Here is a 19,761-nt window from a genome sequence, read left to right on the forward strand (position 1 = left end):
TATATTGTGGCATTAGGAAATTTTGTAGGCTATTGAAGGGAAGGATGTCAAATGGAGTGTAATTTTTCTTTAGTAGTTGTATTTTTGTATATGGTTTTAGAAGACTTTTAAACACAGATTATTATTATATTCCTTTAAGACAAAGATTTGGTAAAATACTACTTTAGCTTTGATAATTTTGGCTATGCTGGAAAGGGATTAGGTTAAGAAAATGAAACTTTCAGGGATTGGTCTATAGGCTAAAGTATGTCATGCAAAGGTTTTTTTGAAGTACCTAGATCCACTCCTCCCTCTAGAGGGTTCTGAAATTTTCCTACATGACAGGTCTGTACTTAGGCTATTGAAATTTCGACAAAACATCATTTTACCTTAATTTTCAGTTTCTTTTTCTCTGGATTTAGTTCTGAAAAATGCAGTTGCTGTCATTTGAGTAGAATTTTAAGCATTATCATTGCTTTTTCCAAAATTTAGGAAATGTATTTGCATATCTTTAAAAACTTATTAATTGAGATTGATCAAATTTGTGAAGCTAAAATATATTTGTTTTCCTGGGACATACTTTAGCCTGTAGACCCTCCCTGAAAGTTTCAATTTTCTTATCTAACCTCTTTCCAAGATAGCCAAAAGTAGCTAAAGTAGAATTTTACTCTATAATTATGTTTTATTTATATATGAGCACTCCTCCCTACCTCCCTCTCAATCAACAAAGGGTTACCATTCCCTGGATATGAGTAGCTACTGAACTTTCAGTAAATTAAATGTAGATAATTGCATCAGTATGATCACATTTTATTTTATATATAATCCCCCCTTTGCCTCCCTCTCAGTTAATAAATAGTTAGGTGTAAATTATAGTAGAGAGCTGCCTGATTTTCCCCTGGGTATTTAGGTTCAGTGGAAGGTCACTTGTGTAAAGCTCTGTGTTTAGCGTTCTTTCTATATGCCCTTTTATAATTGGCGGATGTAATGGTTTACATAAATTCGAAGATAGTCAGTAAACGTTGTTATAAGGTATTTATTGAATAACGTGAGAATACACACAAAAAAAATACGGTAGCACAAGAACAAATTGCTATGACAAAGGCAAAAGATGGACTACCTAAGCGCTTCAGAAATTCATATGTATAATCCTTCCCAATTCACTTGAACCCAAATAACCCCACTATCTAAAATACAAACATTGTAAATTATCAACAAATCAACAACCCCACTTCTTAGAATAAAGCAATAATATTTCCTATCTGGAATAAACCCAATGGTCAACAATCCGACCCAAATTCTCTTTATCAGAAGTTTACAGATTTCTCCCCCCCCTTTTTGAAGTTATGTTTCACAAATTTGGCTTATCCCCTTCTCATTAAACCTTCAAATTTTAATTGAATTCAAAACATTCAATACCCTTCCCATATTATTCACTTCTCACCTAATAACATTCTTCAGCATAAACTAGTAAACAATTACATAATATAAACACTATAAAATACTTGCATAAGTAAACACTTACATAGTATAAACAAACCACACTAACAAATGTAGTTGGAAACAGGATATTTTAGCACTTCACTGCACAAGAACAACTTGCTACAACAAAGGCAAAAGATGGACTACCTAAGCGCTTCAGAAATTCATATGTATAATCCTTCCCAAGGTCACTTGAACCCAAATAACCCCACTATCTAAAATACAAACATTGTAAATTATCAACAAATCAACAACCCCACTTCTTAGAATAAAGCAATAATATTTCCTATCTGGTATAAACTCAATAGTCAACAATCCGACCCAAATTCTCTTTATCAGAAGTTTACACTTGTACCTGATGCTGTCCCTACTATTTTTATTTGGATGGAAAAAAATCAAACGAAAGTCCCATTTGAAAATCAAAGAGTCCAAAGGTGAGATTTAATTTGTCAAGGCTTGGAGGTTTGCTCCTTCAGTTTGTTGAAAGAAAATGGATACATAACTGTAGCTTTGCACATTTCAGTCTAAAGGGTGACCTATATTTGTGACACTTCATTAAATGGATATAAAAGTGTACATTTATTTATTCATTTGTCTTGTTTGTTTTCTACAAGTTTTTTTTAATCTTTAAATTGATATAAAATTTATTAAAATTACTTATTCATACTATAGGTTCATTTGCAAGTTTTTGACCTACTTCGGAATCCGTGGTCTCAAAATAACATTTAAATTTATTGAAGCAAGGAAACATAAAACTCCTGTTTTTCTAAAGATCAATTAAAAAAAACTTTTTCTACAAAATAAGTTTTTTTCAAAGAAAAGTAAAGAATTTCATTAAACAAAAAAAGAGAAAAAAAAAATAAAATAATCTACCAAGCATGAAACTATCAGCATCATATAACCACAAATCAGCATCAATAAATAAATGAAACCCAAAACAAACAGAAATTACAATAAATAACCCAGTTAAACTAAAAAAGAGCAGAAAATAACATAGGTTGGGTGCAAAACCCCTATGTCTTCCCAAGGCCAGAACAAAATTTGCACTTTACTGAAAAAATACAAATGAATGTACATTGTCAGTTTAAAAGGTGAGATTGAATTTGTCAAAGCTCGGAGGTTTGCTCCTTCAGTCTGTTGAAAGAAAACGGATACATAACTGTAGCTTTGTACATTTCAATCTAAAGGGTGACCTATATTTGTGACACTTCATTAAATGGATGTAAAAGTGTACTTTTATTTATTCATTTGTCTTGTTTGTTTTCTACAAGTTTTTTTTTAATCTTTAAATTGATATACATTTTATACAAATTACTTATTCATACCAGAGGTCCATTTACAAGTTTTTGACCTACTTTGGAATCTGTGGTCTCAAAATAACATTTAAATTTATTGAAGCGAGGAAACATAAAACTCCTGTTTTTCTGAAGATCAATTAAAAGAAACTTTTTCTACGAAATAAGTTTTTTCACAGAAAAGTAAAGAATTCCATTAAACAAAAAAAGAGAAAAAATAAAATCAAATAATCTACCAAGCATGAAACTTTCAGCATCAATCAGCATCATATAACCACAAATCAGCATCAATAAATAAATGAAACCCAAAACAAAAAGAAATGACAATAAATAATCCAGTTAAACTCAAAAAGAGCAGAGAATAACATAAGTTGGGTGCAAAACCCCTATATCTTCCCAAGGCCAGAACAAAATTTGCACTTTAATGAAAAAATACAAATGAATGTACATTGTCAGTTTAATATACATATACTGATATGTATTAATCAAGATGTTAATATTATTTGATTTATTAAATTTACAAAAGTAAAAACACTTTTCAGTAAAGTGCAAATTTTGTTCGGGCCTTGCGAAGGCATTGGGGTTTTGCACCTCAACTTAATTTCTGCTCGTTTTGAGTTTGACTGGGTTATTTATTGTAATTTCTGTTCAATTTGGGTTTCATTTATTTATCAATACTGATTTGTGGTAGTTTTATGCTTGGTAGATTATTTGGTTCTATTTTTGCTCTTTTTTTGTTTAATGGAGTTCTTTACTTTTCTTTGAAAAACTTATTTTGTAGAAAAAGTTTTTTAAATTAATTTCTGTTCATTTTATATTGACAGTCTTTTCAATGAAAAAGAAAATAATACTTAAAATCTTTTCGTTTTTTAAAACTTTATAGTTTGGCCTACTATTTGTATGCTGGAGAAAATTTTTCAGCAAGTTTTAACAAGTTACACCCTTTTAAAAATCTGGACACAAATACTATTACTACTACTAACAACTCACCACAGCACCAAGCCACCCAAGGCCAACAAAGCTACGCACGATCCTCCTCCACCCCAATATTCAAAGCCTCCCTCCTTACACCCGCCCACGAAGTTCCCATTTCCTTTAAATCTTTGTTTATGACGTCCTCCCACCCCAGACGGGGACGACCTGCTTTCCGTTTAGCCCTAGATGGTTGGCTGAAAAGAACAATCTTTGGCAATCTGTAATCCTTCATCCGCACAACGTGCCCTAACCACCTCAACCTGTCTTTCATTATAGCCCTAGAGAGCGGTATTGAACCACATTTTTCGTATAGCCTACTGTTTGAAATACGGTTAGTCAGCTGGGTACCCAGAACAATCCTTAAGCAAAAACATCTAGCAAATCTTCATCCACTTTTTGGAGAGTCCATGCTTCAGAGCCATACTTGACCACTGTCATCACTGTAGCTTTTAAGATTCTAGTCTTGATATGCAGACTTATCTTCCTATTCTTCCAGACTTTTTTTTAACTGTGAAAAAACACCCTGAGCCTTGGCTATTCTATTTTTAACATTTTCACTACTCCCACCATCTTTACTAATAATACTACCAACGTAAGTGAAACTACCCACCTAATTAATCTTTTCAGTACCAAACGTCATCTTTTCATCTTCACTTATTCCTAGCCTTAGCAACTTAGTCTTCTTAACAATAATTTTCAAACCTATTCTAGCACCCTGAACTTGCAAAACCTCTAAAAGTTCATTCATTTTGCTCACACTTTCATCTAGGATGCTTAAATCATCAGCATAATCCAAGTCCATGAGACTTTTTCCTCCCCATTTGATTTTGTGGTCTCCCATTGCCTTTCCTGTGCTCCTTAAAACAAAGTCCATCAAAATAATTCATATAAAGGAAGATAGAACACAGCCCTGCTTAACTCCTGATTTAATACAAAAGCAGCTGCTAACCTCATTTTCTACCTTAACCGCAGCAGTATTATTCTCGTACATAGCACCAATCACTTTAATGTATTTGTCTGGTATACCATACAAGGAAAAAACCTTTACTAAAGCTCTTCTATCAACAGAATCGAACGCTTGCTCGTAATCTATAAAACTGAGGACCTGAGTAATCTATAAAACTGGACACAAATAGTACTGTTTAATTTAGTTTCATACCTCCTCAAGTTAACCTGAAATGGAAAACTTGATACCATTTACAAAAAAATCTGTTTACTTTCTTTGATAGCTTGGATACACTTATGCTATTTTGATTTGGTTAAATTTTAAGACCAGAAGTAGCCCCATAAGTTTGAACATAATACCCTCAGTTGTTCTTGGGATACTGTTGAGATGACTTATTGGGAATTAGCATTATCACAGCGCATTTTGATTTAATCTTAAGGCAACATTTAGGTTTTAAACATAACGGCCAAAGGGAAGGTTGGGATGGAAGGGGGACTAGTTGCCCTCCAATTACTTTTGACTATTAAAAAGGGCATCAACCCTTTCTATTTTCAATTGAATGAGCCCTTTTCGAAGTTCCCACAACAACTCCTTCGATACGAAGTGCCCTGGTCTAAACAACAACAACAAAAAATAATACATTATACCCACATTGATCTATAATATAAAAATGTCAAGCCTTCCAATCACTTTTGACTGTTAAAAAGGGCACTAGGCCTTTTGATTTCCAATCGAGTGAGCACTTTTGGAAACCACAACGCTTTCTATAAACACCTTATATGCCCCCAGGGCATAAATTACAACCCTTACCCTAAGGTCATTTCCAAAGACCTAATTTCCAGAATTTTCTACTACATTGAACAAAATGACTATCTGAAAATTTTGATTGGATGTGTTTAGAGGAATGGTGGGTGTGAGAGGGAGGTTAGTTACACTCCAATCACTTTTGACTATTACAAAGGGCACTAGCCCTCTCAGTTTCGAATTGAATGAGCTGCTTTTGAAGTTTTATGACAACTCTATCTATAAAATCTTATATGCCAGGTCATAAACTACAACCTTTGCTCTTGGGGGTTTGTCATCCTTCTATACATAATTTCCAGAACTTTCAACTATGTTGAACAAAATGGCTATCTCTAAACTATGATTGAATGTTTCTAGGGAAATGGTGGGCGTAAGAGGGGGGTTAAATAATCTCCACTCAATTTTGACTATTAAAAAGGGGAATTTCAATTTCCAAAAAAATGAGCCCTTTTTGAAATTTCTATAACAAATTTTGATATAAACTTTAATGTCCCACGGCATAACTGACAGCCCTTGCACTGAGGGTTCTGAGGAAATTATCATCCTAAAAGACCTAATTTCCAGAACTTTCAACTAGGTTGAACCACATGGATATCTCAAAATTTTGATTGGATGTGTTTGGGAAAATGGTGGGCATGAGAGGGTTGTTAGTTGCTATCCAATCACTTTCAACTATTAAAAAAGGCACTAGCACTTTCAATTTCCAATTGAATGAGCCCTTTTGAAGTTTCTATGACAACACTTTCAATAAAAACTTTATATGTCCCCAGGACATAACTTACGTCCTTTGCCCTGAGGGCTGTGGAGGGAGGGTTTGTCATCCTTAAAGACTTAATTTCCAAATTTTTCAACTACATTGAATAAAATGGTTATCTAAAAATTTTGATTGGATGTGTTTGGGGAAAAGCTGGCCGTGAAAGGGGAAGGGTAGTTGCCCTCAAATCACTTTTGACTATTAAAAAGGGCACTAGCCTTTTGAATTTCAAATCAAATGAGCCCCTTTCAAGTTTCTATGACCAAGATTTCAGTAAGACTTATCTCAATGTGTATTATCTATCTGTGTGTTTGTCATCTCTCTGTGTGTGTTGTCTTTGAGTGTTTGTGTTGTCTCTGTGTGTGTGTTGTCTTTGTGTGTGTGTTGTCTTTGTGTGAGTTTTGTCTCTGTGTGTATGTTGTCTGTGTGTTTGTTGTCTGTATGTGTGTTTGTCATCTTTGTGTGTGTTGTCTCTGTTTGTGTGTCCTCTCTGTGCGTGTATTGTCTCTGGTTTATGTTAGGTTAGGAGGGTTAGTAGCCCTAAAATCACTTTCGAATATTTAAAAGTGTACTAGCCCTTTGAATTTCAATTAAAATGAGCCCTTTTTCAAGTTTCTATGACAAAGATTTTAATAAAACACTGGGGGAGTGTCCTCCTCAAAATATTTTCTATCTGAAAATCAACTATGCTGAACAAAATGGCTATCTCAAAATTTTTATTGGATGTGTTTGGGGGAATGATGGGTGCGAGCGGGGGGGCTAGTTGCCATCACTTTTGACTATTAAAAAGGGCACTAGCCCTTTGAATTTCCAATTGAATGAGCATTTATTTAAATTTCTATAACAACCCCTTTTTTAAAAACCTCATATGCCCAGGGCCTCACTTAAAACCCTTGCCTGGAGGGCTGTGTCCTCCTCAAAACATATTGTCTATCTGTAAATTAACTCCCCTGAAAAAAATGGATATTTCAAATTTTTGTTTGGTTGTGTGGGGGGGACGGAGGGGTTTGGGGAGGGGGGGGGGCTAGTTGCCCTCCAGTCACTTTTGACTATTACAAAGGGTACTAGCCACTCCAATTTCCAATCAAATGAACCCTTTTCGAAGTTTCTACAACAACTCCTTTGGTACAAAGTGCCCGGATATGGAGAACCAAAAAAACCCAGATAAACATAATGTACCCACATCATTCTTTACTTAGACAGCGCGGGCGCGCTGCCTATGAAAATGAATGTACATAGGTAGGTCTTATTGCATTAAAGCCCTGGGGTCATGGTAATTCAAAAAAAAAGAAAACAAAAATTAACTTTAAAATACTTGACTTAACTTAAGCATAACAGAAACGAAGAAAAACAAATCACAAAATTTTACTTCTGTGCTCAGTTGCCAACCTGAGCAATTGTCCTAAATTTTTAAACCTTGCAAAACATTCATCCCTCATTACATTCACCATCTTTCATGACCCACATTCATGTCCATATATCAACAATTCAGGCAATAGGAAGGACCATCTTACTTGTATTTCTTCAAATCTGCTTTCATTTATTGGATTTAAAAGAAGGTTTTAGTAGCTAAGTCAGTAGGCCTACAATATTTTCTTACACCTTTTGAAACAATCTTGTGCTGGTAAAATAGGTAAGATTTTCAGAATTTTTAGGGATCACAATATATTTCTATCATTGTTAAGTGTATTAGAAAGGACAACCACTGGTAAAGAGCCCAAAAAATATTTTAAGGTGATTAAAAATTTTTCTTGCCAAAAAGTTGGCAAAACAGGAGAAAGTGCTTCTCAATACTTCATAGCTTTAAAATCTCTTCTCTAAACACAGCAAAATACATTTGTTTTAAATGCAAAGTCAGAATGGCATGAAAAATTACTTAATACTAGTCATGCTTTGAGACCTGGTTGGTTAATTGTATAAATGCTTTTAAAAATCACTGAAGATACAATGATGTGTGCAAACTGAAGTCCAATATGTTAGTATAGTGGCACTAGACTTTCAAGGTCCAAACTGGCAGTACTGATCTCCATTTTGTGCTCCTTTAGCCAGGAAGTGAAACAGGAAGCAAGAAGACAGACATCCCATGCTTTAGCATGCCCTTTTTGCTTATCTTCCCCAGATTTCTCTGTGTACCCATTTAAATCTAGGCCAACTCTGGCTGAGCTTACAGAGTCACATCACTGATTCCTATCCAAAACCAAATAAATTAGCAGTGTCAGGAATTAAACATGTGCCCCTTGGACAAAGGGTTCCTAACCCAGAGTGTCAACCACTTTGCCAGGACCACCAATGTGACCAGAGAAAAACAATTATTTGAAAAAAGAAAACATTGAGAAAATAATAAATCAGATCACAGTTGCTGCCATTTTCACTACTGTCCCATAAACAATTTATTTTATTTAGATAAATTAATTTTAAGACAGGTATCAACAAAACTCCATCAGGGATTGTATTTACTTAAGATACAATCAAACACTGTGAATGTTTAGCTTTGTGATATTCTAGTCTTGAAATAATAAAAAAGAAAATTCATATGTTTTCCACCAGACCATATGAGCAAAACCATTTGTGACAGCAATATGTCCATGGTTGGCTTAGAATTTCACTAAAATCCCTTAAAACAAAAAAAATTTTTAAAACAATTATGCTGACCATTAAGTGGAATATTAAGATAACTGATACTTGTTTAGAACCAAGAAAACCCAAGCAAGAACTGTAGTGCAAAGATCAGATAGGCATTACCTGGTACTTATATGAGATGCTGTATAAACAATTGGTTTCTCACTCTGGGAACAAGATATGGGTTTGTTTTTACTGTCCTTAGTACTTTGATAGTAACAGTACAGCAAAAGTGAGATTTTGTTTTCTTTGTCCTTGTTACTTAAACAGTACTCTAACAGTAGCAGTAAGATTTTGTTCTCACTGTCCTTGTTACTTTAACAGTAACAGCACACTATCATTAACAGTAAGATTTTGATTTCCTTGGTACTTTAATAGTAGCAGTACATTTCAGTAATAGTACAGTAACAGTGAGATTTTGTTCTCACTTTCCTTGTTACTTTAACAGTAACATTACAATTTTGTTTTTGATGTCCTTTTTTACTTTAGCAGTAACAGTAAGATTTTAGTTTTGCTGTCCTGGGTATGTAATAAAAAATAAACTCAAATAAAATTCCTATGCTGTGATTGTTTACTATTCCCTGTTCAGAAAAGATTAATCTATTTAAGTTGATTTCTTCTTTATATTCAGTAATAAAAAACTAAAATAACTAATTAAAATTTTTCAATGATCTTTTGAAGCAATTCAAGTGCAGTGTTTTTTTTTCTAATGCTAAGTCCTGCTGCAAAATACATTTCTTTTGATGCTTATTTGCATCTGTGTTCATTTTCAAGGTTGTCTCTGCCACATTAGGATACATTTTTATACTCTTTCTGAATACAATAACTGATTTTCTTGGAAAACTTTGAGCTCTTTTATGACCCTTGAAAAAAATAATTTCATTCTATGTTTCTTGTAAATAAAAATGGTTTATAATATTTTTTTAAAACTTACTGTTTCATTACAAATCCATTTTGTAAAAGTAGTATAATTCAAAAACATTGATTTGTTCAAAAACATTGATCAAGTTTAATAAAAAAAAAATCAAAACAAATCTGCCATGTTTTTTCTTATTCTGTTAGGCCACTTAAAAAATGCTGTTTCACCTATATGTCAAAAAATATCAAAGCTGTCAGAAGAAATATGGCAGATGGAAATGAAGAAATCATTGCTTGCCAATTGTATAACTTTAACAAAATGGATTTATACTGAAAAGTAAGTTTGAAGCCAATGTTTTAATTCTTTTTAAACCAAAAATCACAGAAATCAGTTATCATTTTGAGGGCTCCAAAAAAGGCTTAAAACAGAATTTACAAGAAAATCAATTATTGTGCTCAGAAGGAGCATAACAAATGGCATCTAGCAGTATATTGACTTTATTTGTAGGTCAGTAATAGGCCTGTTTTTTAGCACTAAGATCTTACATCTAAGATTTTACATCTTTCTGCAAAGATTATCGTTTTTTAACTCATCTTTATTCTAAAATCTTACAGCTCACTGATGTTAGCAGAAAGTGTGAAGACTGCCACTGTTTTGCCATACAGAACAATGATGAGAAAATATAGATGATCTACTCATCATTGTTCTCAGACCACTGATCAGAGCAGAATGATGAACAACATTTGCACAAAAACGACCAAAGATGTAAGATCTTTGTTCAAAGATTTCACTTTTAAGTGTTTTTTGACAAAAGATGTAAGATCTTAGCACATTGATGAGTGAAAAAACAGGCCTAATATGAACTGCCTAATATTTACCAACAATTCACCAAATTAGGCTAGCCAGCCACAATCCTTGAATAGCCACAGCTGAATAGTTGCACAAATTTACTTAGAAGCTCCCTAGAAGAAAACCTGATGACCTAACCCCTCAAGAAATTTGAACAATCAAGCTTTTATAGGAATGCCTAGCAGAAAACACTAGGCTAGACTAATTCTTGAAATTTAATAGGCTAATCATTTTTTTACCCCAAATTATTTTAATGTCAAAATGAGATTTTTTACCATCACTGTTTCTTTGAACAATTACAGTTCCATTTTCTTCCCTGCACAAAGGGTCAAAATCTTTATAATTTGTTTTATCCATTTGGCCTATAGAATTTGGTATATGAGGATTATGATGTTAAGTTACTGACCAAAGATGCTCGGTAACTATCTTTAATAAAAGTAACTGAAAAAGTAACTTTGAAGTAACTTTTTTGTCGTTCCAGCTATTAAATAAAGTCAGCTGGAACGGAAAAAGTTACTTTTAGTAACTTTTTAATAACTTTTAGTAACTTTTTGTCGAAGCTGGAACACACCCCATATGACCAATTGGTCGAACGTGTCAAACCCCAAACAACAAGCTGGTAAGTCCGTTGAGCTTATGACTTCAAATAATATTGAATGAGTTGTTGCTACCCCTCCAAACCTGAATACATATTTCAACCCCAAAAGTGGTAGCTTCTCTACAATTGACCTTCAAATTGTGTCATTAAATATTTTGAATAAAATTTTTATAAATAAAATTGATAGCCTAGTCTATGTACTGACCACTTTGCTATAGTTTGCTCCCTAAACAAACCTGCTGAAACCCTATTGCATACCTCCAAATATATACACACTAAAGCAAATTGGCCTATGTTCCAAAATAAGCTAAATGATGAAATTGCAAGCCTCCCAAAATTCATGCATTTCAAACACAGTTGACACACATGCTGAAGTTTTAGCATCTTTACTAATAAATACAGCTAATCATGCTATCCCCAAGACAAAACCCAAGAAAACCTTCCCTAAACACATTCCCAAAGCATGGTGGACAAATGAGTGCCAAAATAAATGGAGAACAAAAAAGGCAGCTAGGAGAACATTCATAAAAAAAACATCACCTCCTACATATTTAAAAAATTACAAGCAGAATCTAACCTAAAAAGGACTATAATAAATGCTAAATATAACTACTGGAATAATTTTGCAAATAATCTCTCCAGAGAAACATATGAGCCAATTATACATAAACTCATAGGCTAAGCCACATCTGTGGGAAAAAGACTTCCCCCAACCCACTCCTGTATGAGCTTATACATAGTAATACCCATTATCACACTGATAATGAAAAAGCTAAGCTATTTGCCACTCTTTTTGTTAATAAGCTAACATCAAATAATTGCAGCAAAATGTCCCCAATTCCTATGAACCCAAGTTACCAACCACAACCAGGATCTGAGTGAATAACAAGGCCATTTTAAATCCAGGAAATGAATAATGCATTACATAATATTAGGACCAAAACTAGCAGCAGCTATGACAATATACACCCTACATGGATAAAGAATCTCACCCCTTCATACAAACAGGAAATTCAAAGTTGATATAATCACCCTTGGGCATCTTCTATGTTCCCCAATATATGAAAATGTTTGTCCCTCCTACCAATCCTAAAGAAAAATAACCCTGAGTCTTATAGGCCCATAATGATTACTCCTGTGATGGGGAAAATAATGGAGAAAATGATATATTATCAACTCCTCTTGTTTGTTGAAAACAATAATATAATCCCTCACACTCATACCAGCTTCAGGAAACACCACTCCTCAACAGATGCTTTCATATTGTTAACAAATGCAATAAATGAATCATTCTCAAAAAATAATGTCCTAGTTGTAGCTTTCCTAGATTTTGAAGGGGCATATGACAATGTGAACCACCAAATCCTTTTAAACAAACTTGCAAAACTTGGATTACCCCCCCCCCCCCGCCCCCAAGCTAGTATCTTTCATAAAATCTGTCATACAATTGCGAAGTTTCATTGTTTGTGTAGGTTCAGCCTCTTCACCCCAAAAGACAATAACCAAAGGCCTTCCTCAGGGAACAATCCTCAGCTGCCTCCTCTTTGTCCTAGGCCTATAGCCTATATCTGGGACATGAACCTCCCCCACACGAATATCCAATATGCTGATGATCTGGTGCTATGGTCATCTGGCAACACCTTTGAGGTAGCACAGTCAAAGCTGCAAAAATCACTTTTCCAATTTGAAAAATTCTCTCAACATTCAGATTTACCCATTGCACCTATTAAGTCAAAAATAATCCAATTTCACCAAAAGTATAATCATGTTAATGCAAGACTAACTCTAAATGGAACAACTATTCCAGAAGATAATCATATTAATTACCTAGGTCTCATGCTTAACTTAATTTCCAAAACTTAACTTAATTTCCAAACTTAATTTCCAAAACTTAACTTAATTTCCAAACTTAATTTCCAAAACTTAAACTTAATTTCCACCTCCACATTTCAAACACAATAAAAAAATGCTATAGAAAAACAAATATACTAAAAAGACTGCTTTCCACACCCTGGGGAGGTAAGGAGAAAACCTTACTCCAGTTTTATAAATCACATATAAGACCCCACATTGACTATGGGCTCATCGTCTATGGTGCATGTGCAAAGACACAGATGCAAGAAATTGAAACAATACAAAATGATTTAATACATCTTATATTTGGTCTTAGGAAACCCATAAGCACCATGTTTCTGCTTATGGAGAGGGGATTAACAACAATAAGGGAGAGACATAGCTTTCTTTTGACAAAACATCTTACAAAAATTGAATCAAATAACTCACACACCCTACATAATTGGTTAAGAAATACAGCCATGTATAGAGGCATTGCAGATGAGTATGCCAATATTCAGAAGAAGTTCCCTGTACCAACAAAGTCTATTGCACCTACTTTCCCCCAATCCCCTCCATGGAATTGGTCAATTCTCATAATAAATACTGATTTCTCAAAGTGGAATAAAGATTTAACCCCCATTGCTTTTGACCAGAAAAAATTTACGAAATTAATACAATTACTTATAAAAACCACTTCCAAATATTTGTTGATGGGTCAAAAATGAATGAGAAGGTAGCAAGTGGTGCTTTCCTTCCTCACCTGAAAATTGCAATGGGTGAGATTGTATAATAATGTATCTATAATGTCTGCTGAGTTAATAATCATCAGGTTGATGAAATAGCAAAAAATGCTATAAATATTGACCAGCCAAGTGGGAGACCAATCCCCATTAGAGATATTTACCAATGGAGACTATCAGATATTACATTTAATAAGAATAATCCTATCCTTTCCCCCTTTCCCAATAAGTATTTTTCTAAAATTTATCATAGAATTTGTTCTGTAACAAATGGACTAAACTTTCTTGCATTCTCCTACCAGTTTCCTAATTCACAGCTTGGAACAAAAATATGGATATTTTTCCTTTCTATGATTTCTGGTTACTGCTTCAGGTTGTCTGGTTACTTGTTGCATCTTAATTGAGGATTTAACTGAATCCCTAAATTGGTGAAAGAGACATTTAGTCTCTTTGAATGTCCTCCAGTCATATTACCTTAAATTGCACTTTCAAGTAGCAAGGTGAATCTTCACCTGTAGACATTGCTGCAGATGATGACATTGACAACATAAGTAAATAAACTAAATGCTAGATTGGCTTAATCAACACCCAAAATGATGATTGGAATTGGTTGGAATGCCACCATCCACTATAATTTCAGTACAGATTTCTGAGCCTCCCAGCCAATTAGGTAAATGCAGCCCTCTCAATCTTTTTTGCTAAGGCAGTGGTACAACTGCTGAAAAGTTTTGTTGCCTTTCTTTACCATTTTTCTATTGACAATCTTTCTCCTTTGTTGATGGGGTAGGCTACTGTAAGGCAAACCTTTGTAGAGTTTGCTAATGACTTTCTCTGATCTGCTGGCTATGGTTATTTTGATGAATGTGAGTAATATGTTGCAGGACTGACATTAAATCAGGTGTTGGAAGTGAACTCAATTTATCATAAACAATGATGCCAAGGTTTCATTCTTCTGATCCTGAAAAAATCTGTCAATTTACATTGTTATCCTCATTAAGAAAATTTGTAGTCATGGGGCTGCAAGAGCCAATGTAGAATGGTTACTGTACTAATTAATATTGATAAATGATCTTTTTTACCATTTGGTGGTTGATGATTGCTGTGTAAACAATTGCATATTTTATCTTTATTACCTTTTTTGAAAAGACTAGTAGTATGGTTTACTTTCCAATTGTTTGGTACTATTGAAGTTGGTTGCAAACATTGGAAAATTTATTCAAGAGGTTTTGGGAACTTAGGGTGAATACCATCTCATCCCTTAGCTTTATTAGGGTGTAGATTCTTTAGCATGTGGTGCAGGGGTTAGGCAAGAAGAGCAGAAATGGTTTATATTGGCTGAAGTCTGAAGTCATATCACCCTATTTCCTCCTATAATTTAGTATGGGGAGTACAAGGTGGTGCAGGCATGCTTCATAAGATCTTTGCTGTGATTCCCAGATCATCTTACTTGCTCTAGATTATACCTTTCCAGGGAGTGATTTCTATTTAAATTACTAAAATTTAATTATACCTTCCCAGGAGGAATTTATATTTAAATTGCTAAAATTTAATTGATTGTTAATAATGACTCCATGATCTATCTTTAGTAGTTGCTGAAAGTGGGTGTCCTGGAGGTTATATTGTAGGTGTTTTATTGATTTTGCCAAAATGGATCACATTTACCAACATTGAAGTCAAGAAGCCATCTATCAGTACATCTGCAAAGACTGTTAAGGTTATCTTGAATTTGTTATAGAACAGAACCTGTTGCAGACCCACTAGTTTTAAATTGTCTACATAAAGAGTGAGGAGGTTGATAGAAGATTGGGTTTGTCATTTATGTAGAAGTTGCAGAGGCTTGGTCCAAGAATACTACACCAAGCAACACAACTAAGATTTTTGCATTGGAGGAGAAGTGAGGAACCAAATCAGAATTAAAAATTGATAACATATGTTCTATCAGATAAGAAGTCTTCTTGTATAAGAAGTGTTTTAGGATGTATTTGTAGAAGCCCAAGGTCCCCCTGTCAGAAAAGTTCTCACCTTGCAATTGTAAAGCTATAAATTTAGTGATGAGTTACCCTTCCTAGAATGTATCAATTGCTGGAAACTTTTACCTACCCCAAATCTCATGGGTTTATGACTATGCTGCTACAGGTAATAATGATGATTAGACTGGCCCACTCTGAGTGCCTGCATATGTGTTCATTATATCAGGCTATTAATTCCCAACTAGGTACCAAGGCAGCCAGAAACCAACTCTCCTAGATCTCCTATTCGTTAAAGATGGGGAAACTATCAAAAGTGTTGACCAAGAGCCACCTTTTGGGGCAAGTGACCATAATGCCATTACTTGTTGACTAAATTTGTACCCACAAACAGACATTTTGGAAATCATGTATTTACAAATTACAACAAGGTCAGGCAAGATTTAGCTAACCAAGATTGGTCCTTTGATGAACAAAAAATATGGAGAAAGCATGGCTTGATATGAAAAGGTGCTGATGAAAACAACTGCAAAATATACAACAACCAAAGACAGTGAATGCTCCTTTACCTGACACAAGAAATCAAGCTAGCAATCTGAAAGAAAGTCTGGAGGAGGTACAAGGACATTCCATCACATGCAAATTATGACAATTTTTAACTGATACAAAATAAAGTCCAGCACCTTGCAAGAGAACTTACAAGCAAGTATGAAAAATCATTAGTATCAGCTTCAAAAGCTAATCCATAGAAGTTATGGAGTATGCCTCAAAAGCCAGTAGCCATTCTGTAACAACTCTCTGTTGATAAGAATTGTTTAAGCAATCCTGGTGATATACCCAAAGTCATGAATAAGGAGTTTGAGTCAGTTTTCACACCTCCAGATAATGCTCCCTTGCTACAAATGCTGAAGTACAATATTGAGAAATGTATGCAAGTTATCACAATCAAACCTGTGGACATAGAACTGCAGCTCAAAAGATTGAATCCAAATAAGTCTGTTGGTCCTTGTTGGAGTTCATGCCAGACCTTAAAAGAGGCCCATTTGGAGCCTGCCCCTTCTTTAACAAAACTGGTCCAAAAGTCTCTGGACACTTAAGTAGTTCCTCAAGATTGGCAAAATGTAAATATTATGACTGTCCACAAGGGTGGAAGTAGGAATAATGTCAGCAAATACCAACCCATTAGCATTACCTCAACAGTTGGTAAAATACTTGAAGGAATTGTGAATATCACAATTACAAAACAATTATTTGACAACAAACTGCTCAAACAGCACTTGGTTGAGACAAAGGCTTCTGACTATATCACAATGTTACTTGATGTCAGTACTTCAGTTGATAATAATAATAATAATCTTTATTTATTCCCTTTATCACACTGCAATAACATGGGTATTGTCAATTTAAGCACAAAAAAAAGAATAGCACAAAAAGACTCAACAGCTTGAAAAACACAAATGATGAACAGTCACCTCTACTTCAGGACATCATTGTTGTAATATCTGACGTAGTAGGGCACAAACAATTTTAGATATCTTTTTGTCAAGTGTGTAGGCGGGCACTCCAACAGTTTTTTTTCCCTCTTTCAGAGTTGCCAACCTTGTTTTGTGTGCATGGGTCTCTGAAGTAAACGGAGGAAAAATATCTCGGCGTGTTGAGGACTTCCGGATGTCAGCTCCTAACTTCATCAGCATTTCATGCCTCCTTTCCTCCAGGGTTGGGAGCTTGAGTTGGCTCAAGGTTTGTTCATAGTTTTTATAATTCGGCACAAGAATTATTTTGTAGGCTCTCTTGTGAATTTTTTCCAGTTCATTTCTGTGCTTCTCTGCAAGCGATGGGTGCCATTGTATTGTTGTAACATCTGACGTAGTAGGGCACAGGCGATTTTAGATATCTTGTTGTCAAGTGTGTAGGCAGGCACTCAAACAGTTTTTTTCCCTCTTTCAGAGTTGCCAACCTTTTTTTGTGTGCGTGGGTCTCTGAAGTAAACAGAGGAAGGATATCTCGGTGTGTTGAGGACTTCAGGATGTCAGCTCCAAACTTCATCAGCATTTCATGCCTCCTTTCCCCCAGGGTTGGGAGCTTGAATTGGCTCAGGCTTTGTTCATAGTTTTTTATAATTCGGCCCAAGAATTATTTTGCAGGCTCTCTTCTGAATTGTTTCCAATTCGTTTCTGTGCTTCTCTGTAAGCAATGGGTGCCAGGCAGGACAGCAGTACATCATCACGGGCATTACATAAGTTTTCTGGCACAAAAGAAGGAGTTGCTCTGTCATTCCAAACCTTCTTAGATTTGCAAAGGATTTTAGAAAACCAGCTGCCTTTGCTGTGATCTGGCTGATGTGATCTACAACCAAAAGATCGTCACTTAATGTGATACCAAGTATTTTTACTGATTTCTTTGTTTGGAGAGGTGCAGATTCATTTATGCTCTTCTTCTGCTTCAAGAAGTTGACATGCATTACACAGCTTTTCTTGAGGCTTATCTCGAGCTTCACTTAAACAGCTTGATGTTGAAGCTCTGTAACAAGGGGTACGAGCTGATTGGGAGTTTGTGACAGGAAGTACGGCAGGCTTAGCGAAAGATCATCTACAAATTTATAACTCTGTTTGTGTTGCATCCTCAGTCGGTTGATGACTATAACAAATAAGATGGGACCTAACTTGTTTCCTTGGGCAGCTCCACATGTGATGTCTTGGAAGTTGGATGTTTCCCCATTTTTGAGTTGTATGCACTGTTTACGACCAGAAAGGAAACTTCCAATGGTACATTAGAGAAACTACAAGACTTCCAGGGCACGGGCTTCATTGATCACAGTCTCATGATCAAGCAGATTGAAAACTTTCACGAAATCTGAAATGATTATATCAACAAGGGCTTCAGGATTTTCTAGGTGCTCTTGTAGATCAGGAAGTAATCTGGCCAGATAGTGAGTTGTGCTGTGTCCTCGACGAAAACTGAACTGCACATGATCGATTTGTGTTCTATTTCTGCTAGTATCCAGTGTAAAATAAAATCTTGGAAGACTTTTGAAATGATGGGCGTCTTTGAGATTGGCCTGAGATTGGATGGTGAGGTTGGTATTGTTTTCTTTAGAATTGGTGTGATAAATGCCTTTTTGAACTTATCTGAGAAAATGCCTTCCAGTAGGCACTGGTTATACACCATAGATTTTGATATGATCCTTTTAGATTTTGCCAAATCATTTGATAAAGTCTGTCATCCCTGGCTGAACATTAAATTAATAGCTATTGGTATCCATTTGGAGGTTTTGGAATGGGTGATGCAGTTCCTTTCAGAAAGAAAGCAGAGAGTTAAGGTATTGGGGACAATGGGCAAGAATTTTTTTCAGAAATTGCAGAAGTGACAGTGGTGTGCCTCAGGGAACAATCTTAGGTCCAACATTGTTCAATGTTTTTATTAATGATGCTCCAGAAGCTGTAAGAAATAAGATGAGCCTTTATGCTGATGATTCAAAGCTTGTTGGCTCTGCTTCCATGGAAATTACAGGCCTGTGATCTGTAATTGCTTAATTGAAGCTTTCTGCACAACTCTCTCAACCAGTTTTATTACTGCTTAAGGGGTGCTGATAGGGTGGTAATTTCAATGGAGTTTTTAGTTTTTTATTTTGGAGTAATTTATTGGGTTTCCAAGTCAGAAAATAGTTGCTTTTGTTAATGAGATATGTTTTGTAGCAAAAGTGATATATGGTAGGCTATATGTATTTCGACAACAACAGCAAAAGCAAGCATTCCTCTTAAAAAGATACATCATTCTCTGGTCATGACTTAAGTTACTACAGATATGCCAAAGTTGATTGGAAACTGTATCCTCATCTCCCCGTTTTCATTTAGAAGCAGTTCACAACAAAAGTAAACTCTTCAAAGAATTTCTTTTTGACATACTTAAAAAAAATACTTAGACAAAGGATTTTAAATGCTTCTTGATGAGCTCTAGATTGCAAAATCAAGACTAGAAAAAAAAAGCTAATCCAAGTTGAAACACATTCCTTACCATAAAAATGGGGAACTTGTCAATACAGCTTTTGAAAATAGGAG

The 19,761-nt window shown here is 34.9% G+C and overlaps 2 protein-coding genes across 3 annotated transcripts in view; one reads left to right on the top strand and one right to left on the bottom strand.

Annotated features, from left to right (window-relative positions):
* LOC148955725 (uncharacterized) overlaps positions 1-10,919 on the bottom strand; it is a 12,347-nt gene extending 1,428 nt beyond the window's left edge. Inside the window, exon 1 of the mRNA XM_089107897.1 lies at positions 10,838-10,919. Coding sequence (XP_088964023.1) covers positions 10,838-10,919 — 82 coding nt within the window. The remainder of the gene's footprint in view (positions 1-10,837) is intronic.
* Positions 10,920-11,133: 214 nt separating this feature from the next.
* The window catches only part of LOC148955726 (longitudinals lacking protein-like), a 31,576-nt gene continuing 22,948 nt past the window's right edge, over positions 11,134-19,761 (top strand). For both annotated transcript variants that reach the window (XM_089103729.1, XM_089103712.1), the window contains exon 1: positions 11,134-11,181. The gene's annotated coding sequence lies outside the window, so the exon portion shown is untranslated. The remainder of the gene's footprint in view (positions 11,182-19,761) is intronic.

Source organism: Artemia sp. Qi Xiang Cuo, chromosome 2 (assembly GCF_049724085.1).
Source record: "Artemia sp. Qi Xiang Cuo chromosome 2, ASM4972408v1, whole genome shotgun sequence".
NCBI classification, from domain to species: domain Eukaryota; kingdom Metazoa; phylum Arthropoda; class Branchiopoda; order Anostraca; family Artemiidae; genus Artemia; species Artemia sp. Qi Xiang Cuo.